The 18,374-nt window shown below is 33.5% G+C and overlaps 1 protein-coding gene across 9 annotated transcripts in view; it reads right to left on the minus strand.

Moving 5' to 3' along the window:
- Positions 1-18,374, minus strand: part of EPHA5 (EPH receptor A5) — a 307,470-nt gene that overhangs the window by 274,031 nt on the left and 15,065 nt on the right. For all 9 annotated transcript variants that reach the window (XM_039845323.1, XM_039845329.1, XM_039845328.1 and 6 more), the window contains exon 2: positions 5,903-5,967. In XM_039845323.1, the coding sequence (XP_039701257.1) occupies positions 5,903-5,967 (65 nt within the window). The remainder of the gene's footprint in view (positions 1-5,902; positions 5,968-18,374) is intronic.

An 18,374-nucleotide genomic window follows, 5' to 3' on the forward strand; every position in this document is an offset into this window, starting at 1 on the left:
GAGGAGGGGAGGGGAAGCGAGTGGAGGGATGGGAGGGAGGGAGGATAAGGCAATAAAAAGCAAAAGCCTCAAAAAGCTTCAAATTGGAGAAGTCTTGAGCAGTCTCTCTTCCCCTGCTGCCTTTAATGGAAATAATCAACAGGAATACTGGATGATTACAGTATATTTTTTCTCTGTGAGAGAGGGAGATTATGTACTCAGAACCATAAAGCATTTTGCTGGAAAAATTAATTCAAATTTACTTGCATAGGAGCACTGTCATAAGAATTGAAAACAGCTGAAGAATGGTTAAGGATAAAAAAAAAAACACTCAGAAAAATACTTGGTTTTGGGTCTTGAGGACCTCTGCAAAACCAAGTTTTATTTAACATCTTCATTAATTAATGGCAAGATGAGAATTTTTAAAAAAAAAATCATTATGTTCACATCTGGAAACTGGTGCATATATCAATGAGAGCAGAGAATTTTTTTCAGAAGTAAAAGGATATTAGGCTAGATTTCACATCATTTGGCAGAGAAACATCTAGACAGAGAAAGAAATCCCCATATGCATAATGAGGAAAAAGAATATATTAGAATCCAGTATGAAACAGGTGGGAATTATATTAAGAAATAGTTGTTTGATGCAAGTGTATGCACAGATGTCTCACATCATAGGAAAGGTGACAGCAACTTCTATATGATGCTTTAAAAATGACCTCTGTTCTCATTTATGATCTCTGCTTGTTATGTAGACCAATACAAAATCCATAAAAAAAAATGAAACAGATCAGAAAAATTAAGCATTTGGGTAGAAAGTTAGATAAGGTGATGAGTATGAATATCATAGCTGTACACATTGCAATCTTGAGGAAAAAAATAGATAGGGCTTGGGCTGGAGGGAAGAAGAAGGATTTCCCAGCATGATCTGCTAACAGGGAGGAACAGTTAGTCCTAGAGCCATACTTTCCTGAAGAAGTAGAACTGAAACTGCCATCTGAAGGTCAAAGTCTTTAGCTAGTCAATTGCAGTTGGGTCTAGGAGAAGGGATTAACAAGAAGATAAAAGTCATTTTCCAGTTTTTATTTATAAGTTTCCCTACAATGTAGATAAAGGGTTTTAAGAGCCTCTAAAGAAGAAAATTTTTGCACTATTTTATAATGACTTTAAATATATAGAGAGAGTGACACCTAACAAATAATTGCATGTCTCAATCCTACTTTGCAAGAATACACTGTGACTATTGCTAATTCATTCAATATCATTGCATATATGAAAGACTAAATACAACATTTGTCTCATATGCCAAAGCAGAGCTGGATATTTCAGAGAATTCTCATCATAATTGCTAAGTTTCCATGTAGGAAATCTAAATGCAAAATTGTGCTTCTTCTAAACTTTAGTGTATGCTTAATGACTATCTTGAATTCCTTAAATTATTTATCTTAATTACCTCATGGGTTCAGTGTGCTTTTGTTTTTCAAAAAATAATGAATACAAAGCTACTTTGAAAGAGAATTGTTCTTCATTATACTGGCATTTGCATTATATAGTATAATATCCATTCCCTTTAGAATTATTTGCTATCACTGTCCAAATAAAGAGCTTTTCTACATCCACTAATGTGTTCTTTTTTACCCACTTCAGCATTACTTTAATCTTTATTAGCCTTTCCATGCTCAGTGTGGGCCTCAATACTTGTCATTATCTTTCCCCTCCTTCAATAGAAAGAAAAGCCAAAGTAATGTTCTGGCAAAATTCACTCTGATCATAATCAAAATACAAGATCAGTAGTGTTCGAATTTTTGACTATTTCTCCTTACTCTTTGCCTTTAATTTTGGGAAGAAAGAATCATATACAAAATCTCCACGTACACTTTTGCCAAAATCAGAGCTTCAGAACAGAAAATCCAGTTTAAGTCTTTGGTGATTCAAAAGAACCCACATAACAAAGTATTCACAGTCCATTTTAGGTAATACGAACTTGGGTTATTTTCAACTTCAAAAGTAAATACACAGGTTTTCTTACTCGAAAGAAATAAGAAAATAGAACAAAGTGACAATGCAACAAGAAACATCATCAACTCCTTTTTCAAGTGTCTTCTATTTAGGAGTACTGCTTGTTCTTTCTCCCCACAGGCAGACAGCAGCTTACTCTGTCTCCATTTTAGTACAAATATGATTTAAGTCAATATTCTGAAATCTCTCTCAAATGAATAAATTATTATGAATGATCCTAATAGTTCCTAAGATCAGCATAAGAAAAGACCTCAAAATGTTTATCCTCTTTGACTGGAAGAAGAAAAGATAGCAAAAATAAAGCCGAGCTTGTAATACAACTCAGAGGTAATGCCCAGGGGAACGTGGTGGCCTGCACATTACGTGCTACAGGAAGTACAGAGACCTCATTGGGGAAGAGGCAGATTCCACCAAAGCAAAAGAGGCAGGCATATCTTGTGATCATTTGTGAAAACACCATATGGGGAGGTAAAGAGCAACAGTGGAATTTCTAAGATGTAAGAGCATAATCTGCTCTAAACAAACACCATAACCATTATTTTATTCTCATATGAATAAGCCTTGAAAACACTTTCTAAAAATGTTCAGGAAATAAGGTTATTTACATTCTTGCTTAGATTATATAGATTAATCAATATTAAATGTTCCAGAAAGTGACTGAAATAACTCTAATGTAATTAGAAGGAAGCAAAACACATTTTGAGGGTGTGTACAGATAGTGTGGTAAAGCTATGGATATGAGATTGACAGTTTATGAGCAGAAAAAAAAAAAGAGAGAGGAAAGCCTAAATGTGAAAATACTTATAATAAAGTCTTTTGGGTCTACTGTTATTCAGCCATACAATTCAATCAGAAAATTGGGACAAATGCATTGTTATGAGGTTTACTCATCTCTTCTAAATACCTACATCATTTTAATTAAAATGGGATTTTTATGCAAGATAACTTCTACTTCTAAAAAAAATACTTATGTTCTTATAGGTTTTGCTTATCTTTTTTCTAAAGTCCAGATGTAGAATTTGCTACTATACATTTGTCATTTAAAGAGAAGGTGGAGAATTTCAGAAATGGAGTTCTTATGGTTATGGAACAGTGTTATTTTCAAAAATCTCATAATTGGGTATAAAAAATAGAGGGATATTCTATGATAAGATCATATGCACTATCGAACCACAAAAAAAAAATGTTTACAACTGCTCCTTTCGATTTTATGCACAGAGCATGGAGTCCCACATTTAGATGTTGAGGCCTGAAAACTCTTAAAGTTTATTTACTTCATTTAATAGCCAAATACCAAAAAGATAGATGAGTGGTTGTTGTTTTTAACTATCTAAATGTTGCTTTCTGGTTATATTTGAAAACAGCAATACAGAAGCAGCTTTTTAATCAACCATCATCTTTTCTATTTCTTTAGTGGTTTAGGGATCACATGGTACATTCAAATTAATTATCTTATTTTATCCTAAAAGCAACACCACAGGATAGATGATATAATAGCCACCCATCCCCACTTAACTGATAGTAAAGCTGAGAGTCACAGAGTTCTCAAAAATTACAGATATAGTTGAAAGTCAAGTCGTCCTTTTAATTATCTACCTATGACTCTATTTATCTAATTATATAATTAGATATATTATATACACAATATAACAAATGTAACTTATATATTTGAGCACCTATGTGGTATATATTTTTTTTCAAATACTTTATAATCTAGCTAGACTAGAATGAGATCCACTCTGGCTTATTTAAAACTTTTTTTGAGGTGAATTTCTCTTCAGCACCAATCCCTTTTTTATATAATCTAGAAGTCTTGGCACCATCGAGAACCTATTCATGTCTCTAAAGTTCACCTCTTGTTTAAAATAATCAGTATTCTGAAAAACCTACATTTGAAATGGACTCAGTCTCCTACAACTGTATAACCTTGGGCAAGTCACTAACTCTTACGGAGTCTCATTTTCCTCTTCTACAAAAAAGAAATAAGTATCTCTTTTTACATTGTCATTGTTAGTACTAATTGAAATTATGTACATGAAAGAGCATTGTTTTCCCTAACAAGACAATTAGAAATAGTAATATGATACCACATATGCTAAATACAATATAGTACATAGTGCTCTTTCCAGCTGGGTCACAAACTAACTGAATGACCTTAAGCAAATACTATCTGTCACCTTTCTACCACTTTTGTATATGTTCAGAAAAAAAGAAAAAGTTTCTTGGGGAATACTGCTAATTCTGGCTTTCTGAAACTTCTAACTAAACAGAAAAGCTGGAAATTTAGATTTTATATAAACTCTCCCAATTTTAAATGCTCACAATGAATTCATACAAATATACTTACAGACAAAAACAAACAAAAAATCTGATGGACTGGTACATCTCTTAGTATGAGAAAATCAAAATACAGTAGGTCAAAGAAAGGGTGTTTACTGAGTGCCAACACTGTGCCAAGCTCTACTCTCAGTACCACTTATTTAATCTTTATGCAAAACTATATCTCATAATTTATGCCCCATTTCATAAATAAAACACAGTAAAATAAGTTGTCCTTCCAATAAACATTATCAAAGTTCTATTACATGGCAGGAAATGAGCCAAGTTTAGAAATACTGTAGAAGTGGTCGATATGAGATAACTGTAATAAGCCTAGGAGCTCACAAGCATAAAAAAATGATCGCAGGTGCAATGATTGATTCTAAGACGTGTATGAAACATGTGCATGACTACAAGAGATAAGCAAATGTTTTTCCTAAGTACTTGCTCAATTCTTAGGCCCAGATTTGGAGTAATGCTTTTTATCGTTTTAAGAAATAAAATAGGGGGTGGCTTCATAGTCTAGTTGTTAGCACGTCTGCTTTACAAGTAGAAAATCCTGGGTTCGCGCTCCAGGTGGAGCCATGGACCATATCCCGAGTGTGCCAGGCCCCGAGTGTGCCAGGCCCCGGGTGCGGCAGACCCCGGGTGCATGTCGCAAGCGTGTGGGAGCAGATGCCCTGCCTTCAGAGATCCAGTTGTTAACAGGACAAAAACGGCAACAATCATAGGTCAAGGGTGGAAGTGGAAGGGGAATTAAAAAGGGAGAAAAAAAAGAAATAAAATAATAAAATATTCATTCCTAAAGCCTAAAGTTCAGGAAAATGTAAGCTATTAAGATTGTTAGTATTACAAATATATTAATATGCATATTGTTAAAAAATGACTTACTTGATTTTCACCCAGACTTTATTTTTAATGTACACCAGTAAAAAAATTTACTAATAAAAACTATTGTTTATAAAATCTTCCAATGAAGCATTTTTTTCTGAAAGTTTTCAATAAAGAAAAATTCAAAAATTGAAAGAAAATTTTTGAATGATGACTGATCTAACAATCTGAGAAACTTTAAATCTCAATGAAATGTAAAGAAATTTCTTATAATATTTTCATTCTTTAATGTAATAAAGAAATACAAAATAAATTGGTCCCAGTGTTTAAATCAATACTGGTCACAGACTGACATTTACCTTTTATTTCCTTTTCAATATAACCAGGATAAGGGCAGATTAGCAGCAAATCCTTTCTGTTGTTGTTTTTACTCTTTTAAGATAAACCAATTCTAAAAGTTTGTTGGTTGCTTCAATCTAAAACTCTCCTGAATAACAAAGGCATTTTCACATTTCTTTATGGAGAATACTCGGAGAAGATAGATAATAATATATTTATTATTCAGTCATTGAAATCCCTTCCCTATTTGCCTGTTTTTCCCAGTCAGAGCTAATGTGAGGTCTCCACTCTCCTCATTACACACACATCCTTCTCTCTCAACAATATGTCCAGTGAATTTTCAACCATATGTGACATTTAACGTGATGTCTACTCAGGTAACTTAAGTTGTAGGGAAAATTTCATAAAGGCTTACCCCATTTTTTGGGAAAGCAATCCAGCCTAGGTCCCCCATGACCGTACGGGAATCCAATAAATTCACTGAAATAGAAAGAACACATTACTGAGTTAGATACATAAAAATGCATCAATATTTTCATAGTATTATTAAAAGTGCATCTTGCTATATAATCAACCATTGGTTATAATGAATGTGAGTTATAAAGAAAACATTTCTATGCAAGAGAATGTGATTTTGAATTAACATTTATAGAACAATTACAGCAAAAATGTATAAACAAGTCATTACTCTAAGAGCCATTTTTTTTTTTTTTTTGTCAAACAAGAATAAAGGACAAGAATTAAAATAAGAAGAAAAAAAAAAGAAAGGTACACAGAAAACATTAAGAACCGTTCCACTTTTTTTTCAGGGTTTAAGTCTTAAGATTAAACTGTAGCCATAAAACTGTGGCTGAACATATTGTATTTTCTTCCTTAAAGCTGTTATAAAGCAATTAACAAATAATTTACATTAAACAACAATAAACTATCCCCAAGTCTGTAATATTTTTTTGTGATACTAACTGAAATCTGAAATCCAAACTGCAAATTCAATTAAGAAATAAATCTACACACCCTTAACCAAGCCAAGGAAACTAGGGTTGTTATTACAGTTATGTCTCCATTGCATTTCTAAGATATCTTCTACTTATATATAACCATAGTCTCAAATGTATTACTTATAGAAATATCAGCTACATATTTGAAAGACAGACATCAATTATACTTAGATATCTTAAAATATTTGGAACTTCCAAGATAGAAGTCTGAATATCACTACAAAAGGAAGCCACACAGTATGTACCCACATGTGTACCCACATCACATACACACATGTTGTTTATGTTTCAATGAGTTCACCTACTATCCTCCCAAAATTAAATTAGCTAAAAGGGTGTTGTGTCATCAAAAAGACATAGATCACAGATCATTACTTTTCCAACCTATTATGCCTACCTGGCTCTACCTGGTTCACGGCACAGCTGACCCACTTTGAATGTACATGGCATAAGGATCCAAAAGAGAAACAATTAAAGAAGAGGTATCAAGCTTCCTTAAACTACACTCGAAAGCCAGTATCTTGAAATGTCAGCAATTTTAAAGAGATGATTTCATCTGCAAGTATTAAACCCTGAAAACTAAAGTAATAACAGTTGATAGGCTGAGAAATGTGTTATAATACTTTTATAAGGGAATAGAAGACAGAATTGCTATAACCAATCAAGACAGAATTGCTATAACAAATCATAATCATAATTGAAATAGACATTTTCTATACACTATAGAAATTATGTGCATTTAACACTTATTATTCATCATTTTATTTCATATAACATCAAACATATTTAAACACTAAGTTAACAGTCTAAACTATTAGTAACATAAAAATAAATATACTCAATACCACATATACACATACATGTATACATATACAATATACTTGTATACTTGTCTATTTCCCTCAAGTACTGAGCTCTTAATAAATGTCTACTTATATAATGATTAACCTACACACATCACCTTGACTTTAGGGAATAGTAAAATAAATAATTTGTGAAATTATTTTAAAACAAAATTGACCTAACTGTAAAACTACTGTTTAAAACAGCAAAAATAATAAAAAAACAAATAAATGAAAACACCGTTCCATTATCCATTGACCTTGCAAATACACCAAACATTCCACTAAGTCTAATTTTTTAGATAGGGCCATACTATTTTCTTTTTACTCTATTGTTGGCTTTTCTGGTTTCTATGGGAATAAGGCTATATGAAACTTAAATGTCCTTGTCCTCATTTTGGTTTTTCTGGGACACTGGGGCTGTGTCTAGACATGACTAAATACCAGGGGAGTACAGAACCTAAATTGTTATGTTTATTCATCTTCATGATTCATTTGATTCACCTTTGATATTGAGCAACAGCATATCTGTGTAGACTAGAAAAAATAGAGCAAATCAGTGACCTAAAGGTCTTCTACTATAGTGGCAGTCAAACTGAACTTAATCCTGTGGTGGCAAACTGATGTGCTTCGGAATTCTAGGAATTTGTAACTAGCTTGCCATGAGAAATGCAGGATTCCCAGTAGACCTTTTAATAATATGTGGATCTTGAAATATTCGGTTTTACAAACAGAATTCCAGATACCTTTCTAAAATTTAGTTACCATCACATAAATTAACTTTAATCTAAATTATCATTTTTACTCTTTTTTGGCCTAGAACGTGTGTGTGTGTGTGTGTGCGCGCACACAAAAGTAAATGAATGAACTCAAAATACTAGCTTGGCTGTTAATATAATTTATTGGGAATTCTCAGTATTGAAATGCATTATTAAACACATAAAAATAACCACAATGAGAATTTATATTATCTTTCTCATGATGATCTTATCAAAAGTTTTCTTCAAATAACTAGATTAGGTTTATAGAAATACACGTATGTCGCTTCCCACTACTGTCTAACAGATGATTTCATAAAATTCACAGTGCAAAGAACATATTTATATACACTATTACTGAATTAGAAATTGAGAGAAAAAGTAAAATTAGATGTTTTAGGTAATTACTTGCAGATTATATATTATAATTTTGTTCATATAATGCAGAGCAAATTGGGACCTGGTACCTCAGGGAAAATAACTAAAATCATAGATAGATAATGGATTAGATAGATGATAGATGATTAGATAGATGATCGATAGATAATGTATAATTTTTATATAGATCTCCATATCTATCTATATAGAGATGTATACAGAGACGTAGAGCTAGCTGTCTTATATCTCCAAGTTTTACACATGCTGTTTTAGCTCTCTAATGCCTTTTGCCCTTTCTGAATTGCTAAGTCTTCATTTGTTCTACAAAACATATTTCAGGAACTTTCTTCGCCAGGAACCCAACTCTGATCTTTCTTTTTCTAAATCTCGGTAAGATATAAGATATTATTACTGAATAGTTGATTAGCACCCAATTCTTATCTCCAAAAACACTGAATACCCAGAATTGTATTGTTTCCTTAAATGAACACTTTGTTTGAATCATACCTGTGAAACTAGCCAGTGCTCAGAACAGATGAATAGCTGTTTGTCTTACAAGTGAATCATTTGGTCAGTGGGCAGATCAAGAGAGTGTTTCTGAATTGACATATAGCAGTGGTTCTCAGTATGGATGTTTGATAATGTCTGGAGACATTTTTCATTGTCAAAGCTGGATGGTGAGATGGCAATCATTTTGTAAGATATATACATGTTGGACCATTATGTTGGACACCTAAAACTAAATAACAGTTTGTCAACTATACTTTAATAATAATTTTGTAAAAACTGGAGGTGGGCGGAGTATTTGTCACTGGCATCTCATGGGAAGAAGCCAGGCATTCAGCTAAGCGTCCCTCAATGCATAGCGCACCCTCCCCCATCCTAAGGAAAGAATTATCCGGATCAAAGTCCACTAGTGCCAAAGTTGACAAACCCTGGTTGACACCGATGATGCTACCAGAAAATCTCTATTTTCACATCTTTGTACATCAGTATCATGTTTGTCATTAACAGAAGTTAGCATATTTGAAGGCATCCCTTATGACTCAAAATGCCATTCCTATTTTATGGAAATAGTAAAAATCGAAGTCTTGTTTAAGGAAAAGATAGAGTGTTCTTATTACCCAACACTCTTAAATTATTTTTCATATAACCAACATAACTATGATTACAGGTGTTCTTATTTATGTTCTAATAATTTATTGATGTTCATAATGGCATGCCTGTTGCCACAGTTATTATTAATGCCTCCATTTCCCCCACTACTTAAACTAGTTTCATGAAATCCAGAAGCTTAGGGTCTATGTAAATGTGAATTTTCAAATGTTCATTTCTCAATTTCATTACTAAATTTATTTTTAAAAGGAATTGACAGTAATGGAACACAGTCATTAAGTATCTTCTGTGCAACAATTACAGTAATTAAATTGTTCTGAACAGTATATATGCTTGTTGTAAATTGCAATGAATACCAATGAGTATTGATCTTCATTGTACAACTTAATTAAAACTTGTCCAGGAGAAGCCACTAATGAATATAATTAGAGGAAATGTTTGATACCACAGTTACTCTGGAAGACATTAATTAGATATTAGAAATTATATAGAAAATGTTTTTATTCCATTATTTATATTTTAAAATAAAGCCACGCCATAAAACTGAGAGACAGCCTTCAAGGTCTTTTTCCTTCAGTCATTGTATAATTACAGTGAAGATGGGCATCTTGGTTGGTATTCTAATCAGTAATTAAGAAAACAGATTCTCCAAGAGAAATAACTCTACAGAGGTCAATTAATATGTAGTCTATTACAAATTTTCTAAAGTTCTATAGGAAAACAAAGACTAATACAGGAATTTTCTAATAAGTAAAAATCAGTTAACTATCTACCCAACCAAATAACAGATTATAATAGAACTAATCCAAACTCATCTTAAGTATGCTTTATTTTTATTATTACACACTAATAATTGTAATGCTTTCTTGAAAAAAACAGAGAAAAACATTTTCGAAATTTGCTTTCAGAAAAGCCAGAGAGCTGCTAACTCATTTTTTTGTTGTTGTTGTTCTTGGGATTCAAGGGGAGCAAGAAGACATAATGAGTAAGATAGGATATGCATAAAAAGACTCCAAAGTCTTCAACTTCACACATTCTAACAATTAAAGGTTAATCTGTATTAATAATTTAAATATGATTGTCAATGATTATATCTTCCAAATATTCATAACTTTCTGTGTATCACTTTGACTCCATTGTTTCCTCCTTAATATCATGCTAATATGAGTAACAAAAACCCGAAAAACATTTATTGGATTCTCTAGGAAATTAACATATTGAGATGAGTGTGTTTTGAGAATTTGAAGAGTGGGAAGACAGTTCAAGGACACTCAATCTCACCGTCATCAGTAGGAAAAGCCTTGAGAGAATGCGTGATCCTTGATGACATGAAAATAAAGACTGAAGGCATATTCTTATTCATATATTATTTCCGTTTTTCACATGATCTTCACAGTAATAAACAAACACAATTATAAGGGTAGTTGGACCTCCACCACAGAATAAAGAGAGAAGAATTAGAATAGGAACAGATATAATGGCATTCTCTTTCTCTATAGGCATTGAATCAAAGTCCCATTGCATACAGAACTTTGAGGGATGCTTGTTTATTGATTTCCATTTAACAATATCAGAAAAGCTACTGGATTCAATTACAGCACACATTTTACTAATCTATGGAAATAAACCCCAGATATACAGCTTTCCTGCCTCCATGGTCTCAGTCAGCACAGATGTGAGTTCTTGCTTCCAGACTAAATTTTATAATTTGACAACTGCTGCAGGAGACAAGGAACAGTTGACAAAATGAGTACAAGGAAAGAGTACATGTGTTTCCCATTGTAAAATTAAATTTGTCAATTTGGTAAAAAATTATATTATAGGTTTAGGGGTGTTATGTAGATTTCTGACATCCCTTCACTTGAAGGCAAGTGTTTATAACCAACAGTATTTCCACAAACAATGAATGGGAGAGTATCCATTTCTTTTGTAATTCTGAGAAATCCATGGGCACAACTTAGAAAAGAAGAAAAAAATATGGGAAAAAGAACTTATTCAGTGCACACTGTGTGTCAGTTACTTTGTTAGGCAACTGATACATGTTCTTTCATTTAATCATGTCAACAAACCTATAGGCTCAACAGAACACTGATAGTTTGCAATCCTTCTCAGAGGCCCAGCAGAGAAATCAAGGAAGGAAGGAAGCATGAATCACTACTTGAGGCATCTATGACAGATCATAAGCCATGCTTATGGTTTCCCCAAACCAAGTCCCTCATTTAAAGTTTAGACATAACATACCTTGATCATAATCACCTATCTCCCTGAACATCCAAAGGTCATGAACTAAACCTTAACCATGAATGAATTTACTTTATTTGCACAAGAATTATGGCCTCTGAACACTACTTGAGAAAAATTTCACAACCTAGAAGACTGGTTCTGGAAATTTGTGACAATCACGTAGCTCTGAGTTCCTAATCTGTCTTATCCTTTGGCAGCATATGATCACAACTCCCAGGCACAAACACTTTTTCTCATCTTTTATGTTAAGCAACAACACATTTCTGTGCTTTTCTTCTACCTCTTTGGTTACTTGTTTTCATTATAAACTACTCTTCCTGTGCCAACCCTTGAAACCTTGGCTTTGATCAATACTCTTTTTGTAGACTGATTTCACTTCTCACTCTATACCAAAGATTCCTGAATATGGGAATAAAAATAGAAGATTTTTGAAAGAACAAATGTCTTGGAGCCAGTCCATCTGTATTAAATAAGATTATTTAGGATAGAGAATGACTAGTATATTTACTTTTTATTTGTTGATTGGGCGGTTGGTTTTAAGGGTGATATTAGCATTTATCTCTATATGAGAACCCTATAGAGAGGCTCGTGAACTTCCAAGTCTCCAGTTATCATATAAATGTTAATGACCTTCAAAATCCATACACCTAGTCCATTTCTCTCACCTGAAATTTCTATCAATTTGTAAAACTGTCTGCTAGTTATTGACACATTCATGACATGCACCCATACCAAATTCAACCTGTCCCAAATGAATAAATTATCTTCCCCATATAAAGGGGAAAAAAAACATGTTTTTTATTTCAGTAAATGCAATGTTTTAAAATTAGGTATTCTATTCAGAAATCTGAGTCACTTTTGTCCTTTTCTTTCTTTATCCCCACATTGAATCATTGACCAAATCCCACAGATTCTAACTATATTATGTATGTAACTCTCTGAAGTGCCTGCTCTGTTTCATTCCACAACATAAACAGTCCAGCCAAATCTTTGCCGTAATTTTTCACTTGAAAAATTGCCTAACTGGTTTCTCAGTAGAGAGACATGATCCCTGTCAATTTCTTCGAAATATTGTATCCAGAAAGATTTTTCTAAGCCACCAGTATGGTCATGTCATTCCCCTACTTCAAATCTTGTTGCTGTCTTATTGTTTTTAATATAAGCCCCTCCAGAAATGGTCTTTATTTCCTTCTTCAGTTTTATTCAGGCTTTTCTCTCCTTCTCTTTCCACAATTCAGCAAGACTGAACTTATTTCAGTTCCAGTTATGTGATCTTACTATCGATTCAGTTCTGTTCAATGAGCTGTGAAGGCAATGGGTAAGGGAAGGGAGGTTTTGAGAAGAAAACATTAGAAGAGGAAACTCCTGGCTGCCTTGGAAGGCATGGGTATGTTTTATGGAACTCATGCACTCATCTAGAGCAAATAACTCAGTGGCATAGCAATGCATACAGATTTAGGTTGGAAGAGTGAAGGGGTGGGAAGTATCTGGTTCTAAATTATACCACGCAGTTGTTAACCCACCTAAATTTGAAACTTGCCTCTCTTAGAATTTTCTGTTATGTGGGGGGGGGGCAGGGGGAATCAATTTTGTTGATTAATCCAATGGGGAAGTGATGTGCTATTATTTGCAGAGGAAGACGTCCTAACATACAACTGCTAAACGGCAGAATTTGAAGGCAAACTCCAGACTCTTATTCCAGAGCCTGTTCTCTTTCCATCATGTCTTGACACTTCCAAATTTTACTCACAGAATTCAATACATTCTCTACTGACTCTTAATTATTGACAGTGAAGAAAGGTTGCCTTTGCTTCAAAATACTTCATCTCTGTTCATTTTGTTTTGGTCCTTTTTCGTTTTGTTTCAAAACATTTTCCATCATCATAAACAAAGGAGTTTTAGCCACTGCTCTTTGAAAATTAAGCAGTAGAATATTCAGACTATGAAGCATACCACCATGAGAGAAGCAAAATCAATCAGAATGTATACTAAAAAATTTGAACTGTTAATATACTGTAAAATTGTATACTCAGAGAGGCGGCAAAGAGGAATTCAAAATAGTATACACTGGTTAGACCAGACGAAGTATTTAGGCAAAGGTAACACTGAAATCCACTGACAGCTAAATTATGACTAATGACCAGTCGGTTACATTCACAGGACACATAGCACAAAAAGAGAAAAGCCAGATGGTTTTCAGTGGCTACCTTGTTAGGTGTGGTAATCAAACTTGTCAAATCTTACCTATTTACTTTATTTTAAAGAAAATAGTCAGCATTAGATGAAAAAACAGTCTTGAAAATCATCATATAACACAATACACTCATTTAATATCTGCTCAGTTCCATACCACAATGTAAATAGATAATATATGAATCTACTCCTTACAAAACAGGGCAAATCTTCAACACTTGAAATAAATGTGCTTATTCACAATTCCTTTTGAGAATGGTTCACTGCACAGAGAATGCTCTTTAGTCCTATGGTTCTGGTTTGCTACTATATGAGTTATGTGGAAGTGATTTTACTTTGAGCCTCAGTTCTCATGTTTGTAATGTCAGTGATTCAGACTAATGTAATTACATGTGTCTGTACTTAAATATACATTGCATCACTTAATCCTAACAATGATCCTTTGGTATATTGTTTTACCCATTTTACAGAAACAGAAATTAAAGTTGAGAAAAGCGAAACAGGGTAGACGCCCAAGATCTCAGAGCTAATAAGCGCCTAACTGAAATCTAAATGCAAGTCCACCTGACTCCAGAGCTCTTTGTCTTGCTTCTCTATCACACTTGCCCCAGTGTTGGACTTTCTGAATCTAAAAGTTCACTCCTTTGAAACCCATAACTCCTATATATCAATGATTTTCATTAAATCAGTGAATGGAGAATAGTATGTTACAGAAGCCAGTATCTACTGTGTTATAATAATGTTGTGTATAAGATGGAAATTTTCGGATATATTAATCTAAACAGAGCATACAGTGGTTTTCCTGGGGAAATCACAGTTTGGTATCAAATTTCCAACAAGATTTAAGTAAGTTACAAGATTCCTGAAAGCAAAAGGGTAAGTAACAAAGATGAATCCTGTTTTCTGTAACTTTTTAAATTTTGCTATTATTATGCTTTAAGGCATGTTAACTGGGGCAAAAGAAGGCATACATTTGCCCAAATATATTGTCCTTAGGTGTGAGAAAGCACAGAAAAATTGAATGTCAAATGTATGCAAAGCTGATTCTTTGTTTTGTATGAATCCCTATCCCAGTCCCTCATTACCCTTAGTGTTTGATTAAAATATAACAAATTGCAAAACAACTATATAATTATCAGCTCTCCAGACTTCAGGTTAGGATAAATGATGATTAGGTCTAAAAGTGTACTAAAAACAGACAGAAATTTGCACAGATTCACAGTTGGTATTGTAAGGTGATAACATTTCCAAAAATGAGCAAAACAACTGTGTGGCCCAAGCAGACCTTTTGTAAAATGAGAAATGACTCATTTTTTTTACTGGCAATTTAAGTCATTATTCTCATTTCAGTCTTGAAGTTTAGTTAAAAATTAATTGTGGTGTAAACATAATGATTCTTTGTTATTTGAAAAAGAAAAAAATATATTACAAGAAATCTTTGAATAAGGATTTCTCATCAACTAATCAAAATATAAAGCAACAGAGACAGAAATATGAACAAATATTGTGCCTCAAATTTTAGGTGGCTGAACAAAAACACTTTAGTACCCAGTTCTAATTATCCATCTCAAAACAGCTAGAAGCATTCATGACAGCAGGAAAATAATTTTTATGTCAGTCTATTAAAATACAGTGAATTATATATCTTAACAGGGTATACGACTGATGATCTAGTAGTAATAATTTTTGCCTGGTTAACTCGGTGCCTAACTTTCTATTTTTGGTCAAAATATAACATTAGTAGTTGGATGATTCTCTTTCTACAAAGTATAAAAACTATAAGCAAAAAAGGAAATAAAGTAAAATAAAATAAAAGTACTTTCAATTTTCTGTGGCATTGAGGCAGATGCCATTTTACACCTAGTAATTACTCATATCATTCTCCTTCTTTGGTATCAGAATCTTACTCGTGTTTGGAGCGGCAATGTGCTCAGCACCAGACAATGGTTCATGACTGGCCTTAGCAAATAATGATAATCATGCTTCTATTATCTTAGTTTCCATTGAATCTGGTGGCCTTGTTATATACATCTAGCCCATGAGTTATAAACAGAAATCTATTTGCCAGTTTCTGGGAAAGTTCCATTGTCCTAGCTAAAAGAGGAATGTAGCTGACATGATTCTTGGCTCTTTCCCTTCTTCTTGTATTGCACTGGATGTATGCTTGGAGATGTGTCTTCCTTCTTGTAACTATGAGGCAATAAACTTGAGAGTAAGGCCAAAAAAATCACAATGATTCCTGTCCTGACATCATTATGTCACTGAACCCAATCCACCAGGTATCTACTCTGAAACTTCTTTCTCAAACATTAAAAAAATGCCTATATAGTCTCTTCATTTTAAATTACTCTGGAATGGTTTTCTTATTATCTGCAACCTAATCAAATCTTATCTAATATATAAACAACTAAGGAAAAAGTCTAATTTGCTGCCTTAACTTCTATTCAAATTCTATGGAATATGACACTTACAATGAATGAAATTTCATTTATTCAACAAATATTTAAGTATCTTTTTAAGTACCAAGAACTGTTCTAGGCCCTGGGGATACACCAGTGAATAAACAGGAAGTAGTTTGATGATTGTTCAACCTTCCAATCGATGGCCTTGAGAATAATGCTTGCTTGAATTTATATTACTCGTGAAATAATCCTTCTATATCCCCCGAAACAGACTCTCCTAGGGTATAATTGTCTGAATTAACATTTGGCACTTAGGGATATATATGAACACATTCAAAGTGCATTTAATATTATTTATTATTTAGAAATGTAAAGAGGAAATAGCAATCAAAGCATACACTTTGAGGATCAGTTCTGATATCAATGGCTCTATCACTGATTATATATCATACCATACTTAGAATTTTGCATTTTGATATTTGCTTTCAATACTCTCTAACATTTTGTATTTCTTTGTTGTGCATAGCGTTATCTGATAATATACATCACCTTTAGCCTTAGAACATTTTCATAGTCTCTTTTTTGAGATTCACAGAAAACATGTTCTGAGTGTTAGTCATATATACGTGTCATCTGTTTTTTTCCAGTGGTTTGTGTGTGTGTGTGTGTGTGTGTGTGTGTGTGTGTGTGTGTGTGGTATTTCATCACCTGCATTAGAATCACTTGCATTGGATATAGTTTCATAGTGTAGCAGTTAGCACGTCTGCTTTACACACAGAAGGTCCTGGGTTCACACCTCAATGGAGCCACGGGCCATGGTCTATGGCCATGCCACCCTGAACAAGCCCAATGTCTGATCTCGGAAGCTAAGCAGGGTCTAGTCTGGTTAGTACTTGGATGGATGACCACCTAGGAAGACCAGGTTCTGTAGGCATAAATAATCATAATTAAAAAAAAAATCACTTGCAGCGCTTTTTAAAAATGTAATCCCATCGGCTCCTTTTAAAACCTACAAAATTAAGATATTGGGTAGAGCCCAGAGGCGGCATCTTAGAAAGTTCCCACTACCCAAGTGATTCTTATACTTACTTAATTCAGTCAGACAACATTCAAACTGGGCTATTCAATGAGGTGCATTTACCTATCTCACAGCTGAATTTTTGAGGTATGTCAAATCATAATAAGAGTCTGCAAAAGCCAACTCTTAATTTTTGTATTGATGCAATTTCAGACTGATACCAGTTTCAGACTCCAGACCTCCCAAACCCCAGCCTCCACAGACCCTAGATCCCAGACACCAGCTCTGTTCTAAGTAAGGTTCATTTACAGGAACAGAAGTCACAATTATTTATCCATGTTCTAAAACTACAGATTTCCAGGCTCTAAACTTACAGATTTCCACAGAACTTGCTTTAATGAATTTTGATTCAGTGAGTCTAAGGAAGTCCAGAAATGGTAAACAGTAGTCTCTCTAGTCCCTGGGGATATGGTCTAAGACCCCCAGTGGATGCGTGAAATCTCAGATAGTGCCATACCTTACATATACTATGTTTTTTCCTATACGTTCAGAACTATGATAAAGTTTAATTTATAAATTAGGCCCAGCAAAAGAATAACAATAATTGATAATAAAATAGTATATGTATAACAATATATTATAATAAAAATTATATGAATGTGTCATTATTAAGTAAAACAAAGGTTACTTGAACAGAAGTGACACCTCAATGGTAGATCTGATAACCAAGATGGCTGGTAAGTGACTAACAGGTGTATACAATCTGGACAAAGGGATGATTCACTTCTTGGGGTGACAAAATAATGCTTCAAGATTTCACCACACTACTCAGAATGGTGTAGAAATTTAAAACTTAATAAATTGTTTATTTCTGGAATTTTCCATTTAATATATTGGACTGCGATTGACTGCGGGTAACTGAAACTGTAGAAAGCAGA

Source organism: Pteropus medius, unplaced genomic scaffold (genome assembly GCF_902729225.1).
Source record: "Pteropus medius unplaced genomic scaffold, Ma_sr-lr_union100, whole genome shotgun sequence".
Classification (NCBI taxonomy): domain Eukaryota; kingdom Metazoa; phylum Chordata; class Mammalia; order Chiroptera; family Pteropodidae; genus Pteropus; species Pteropus medius.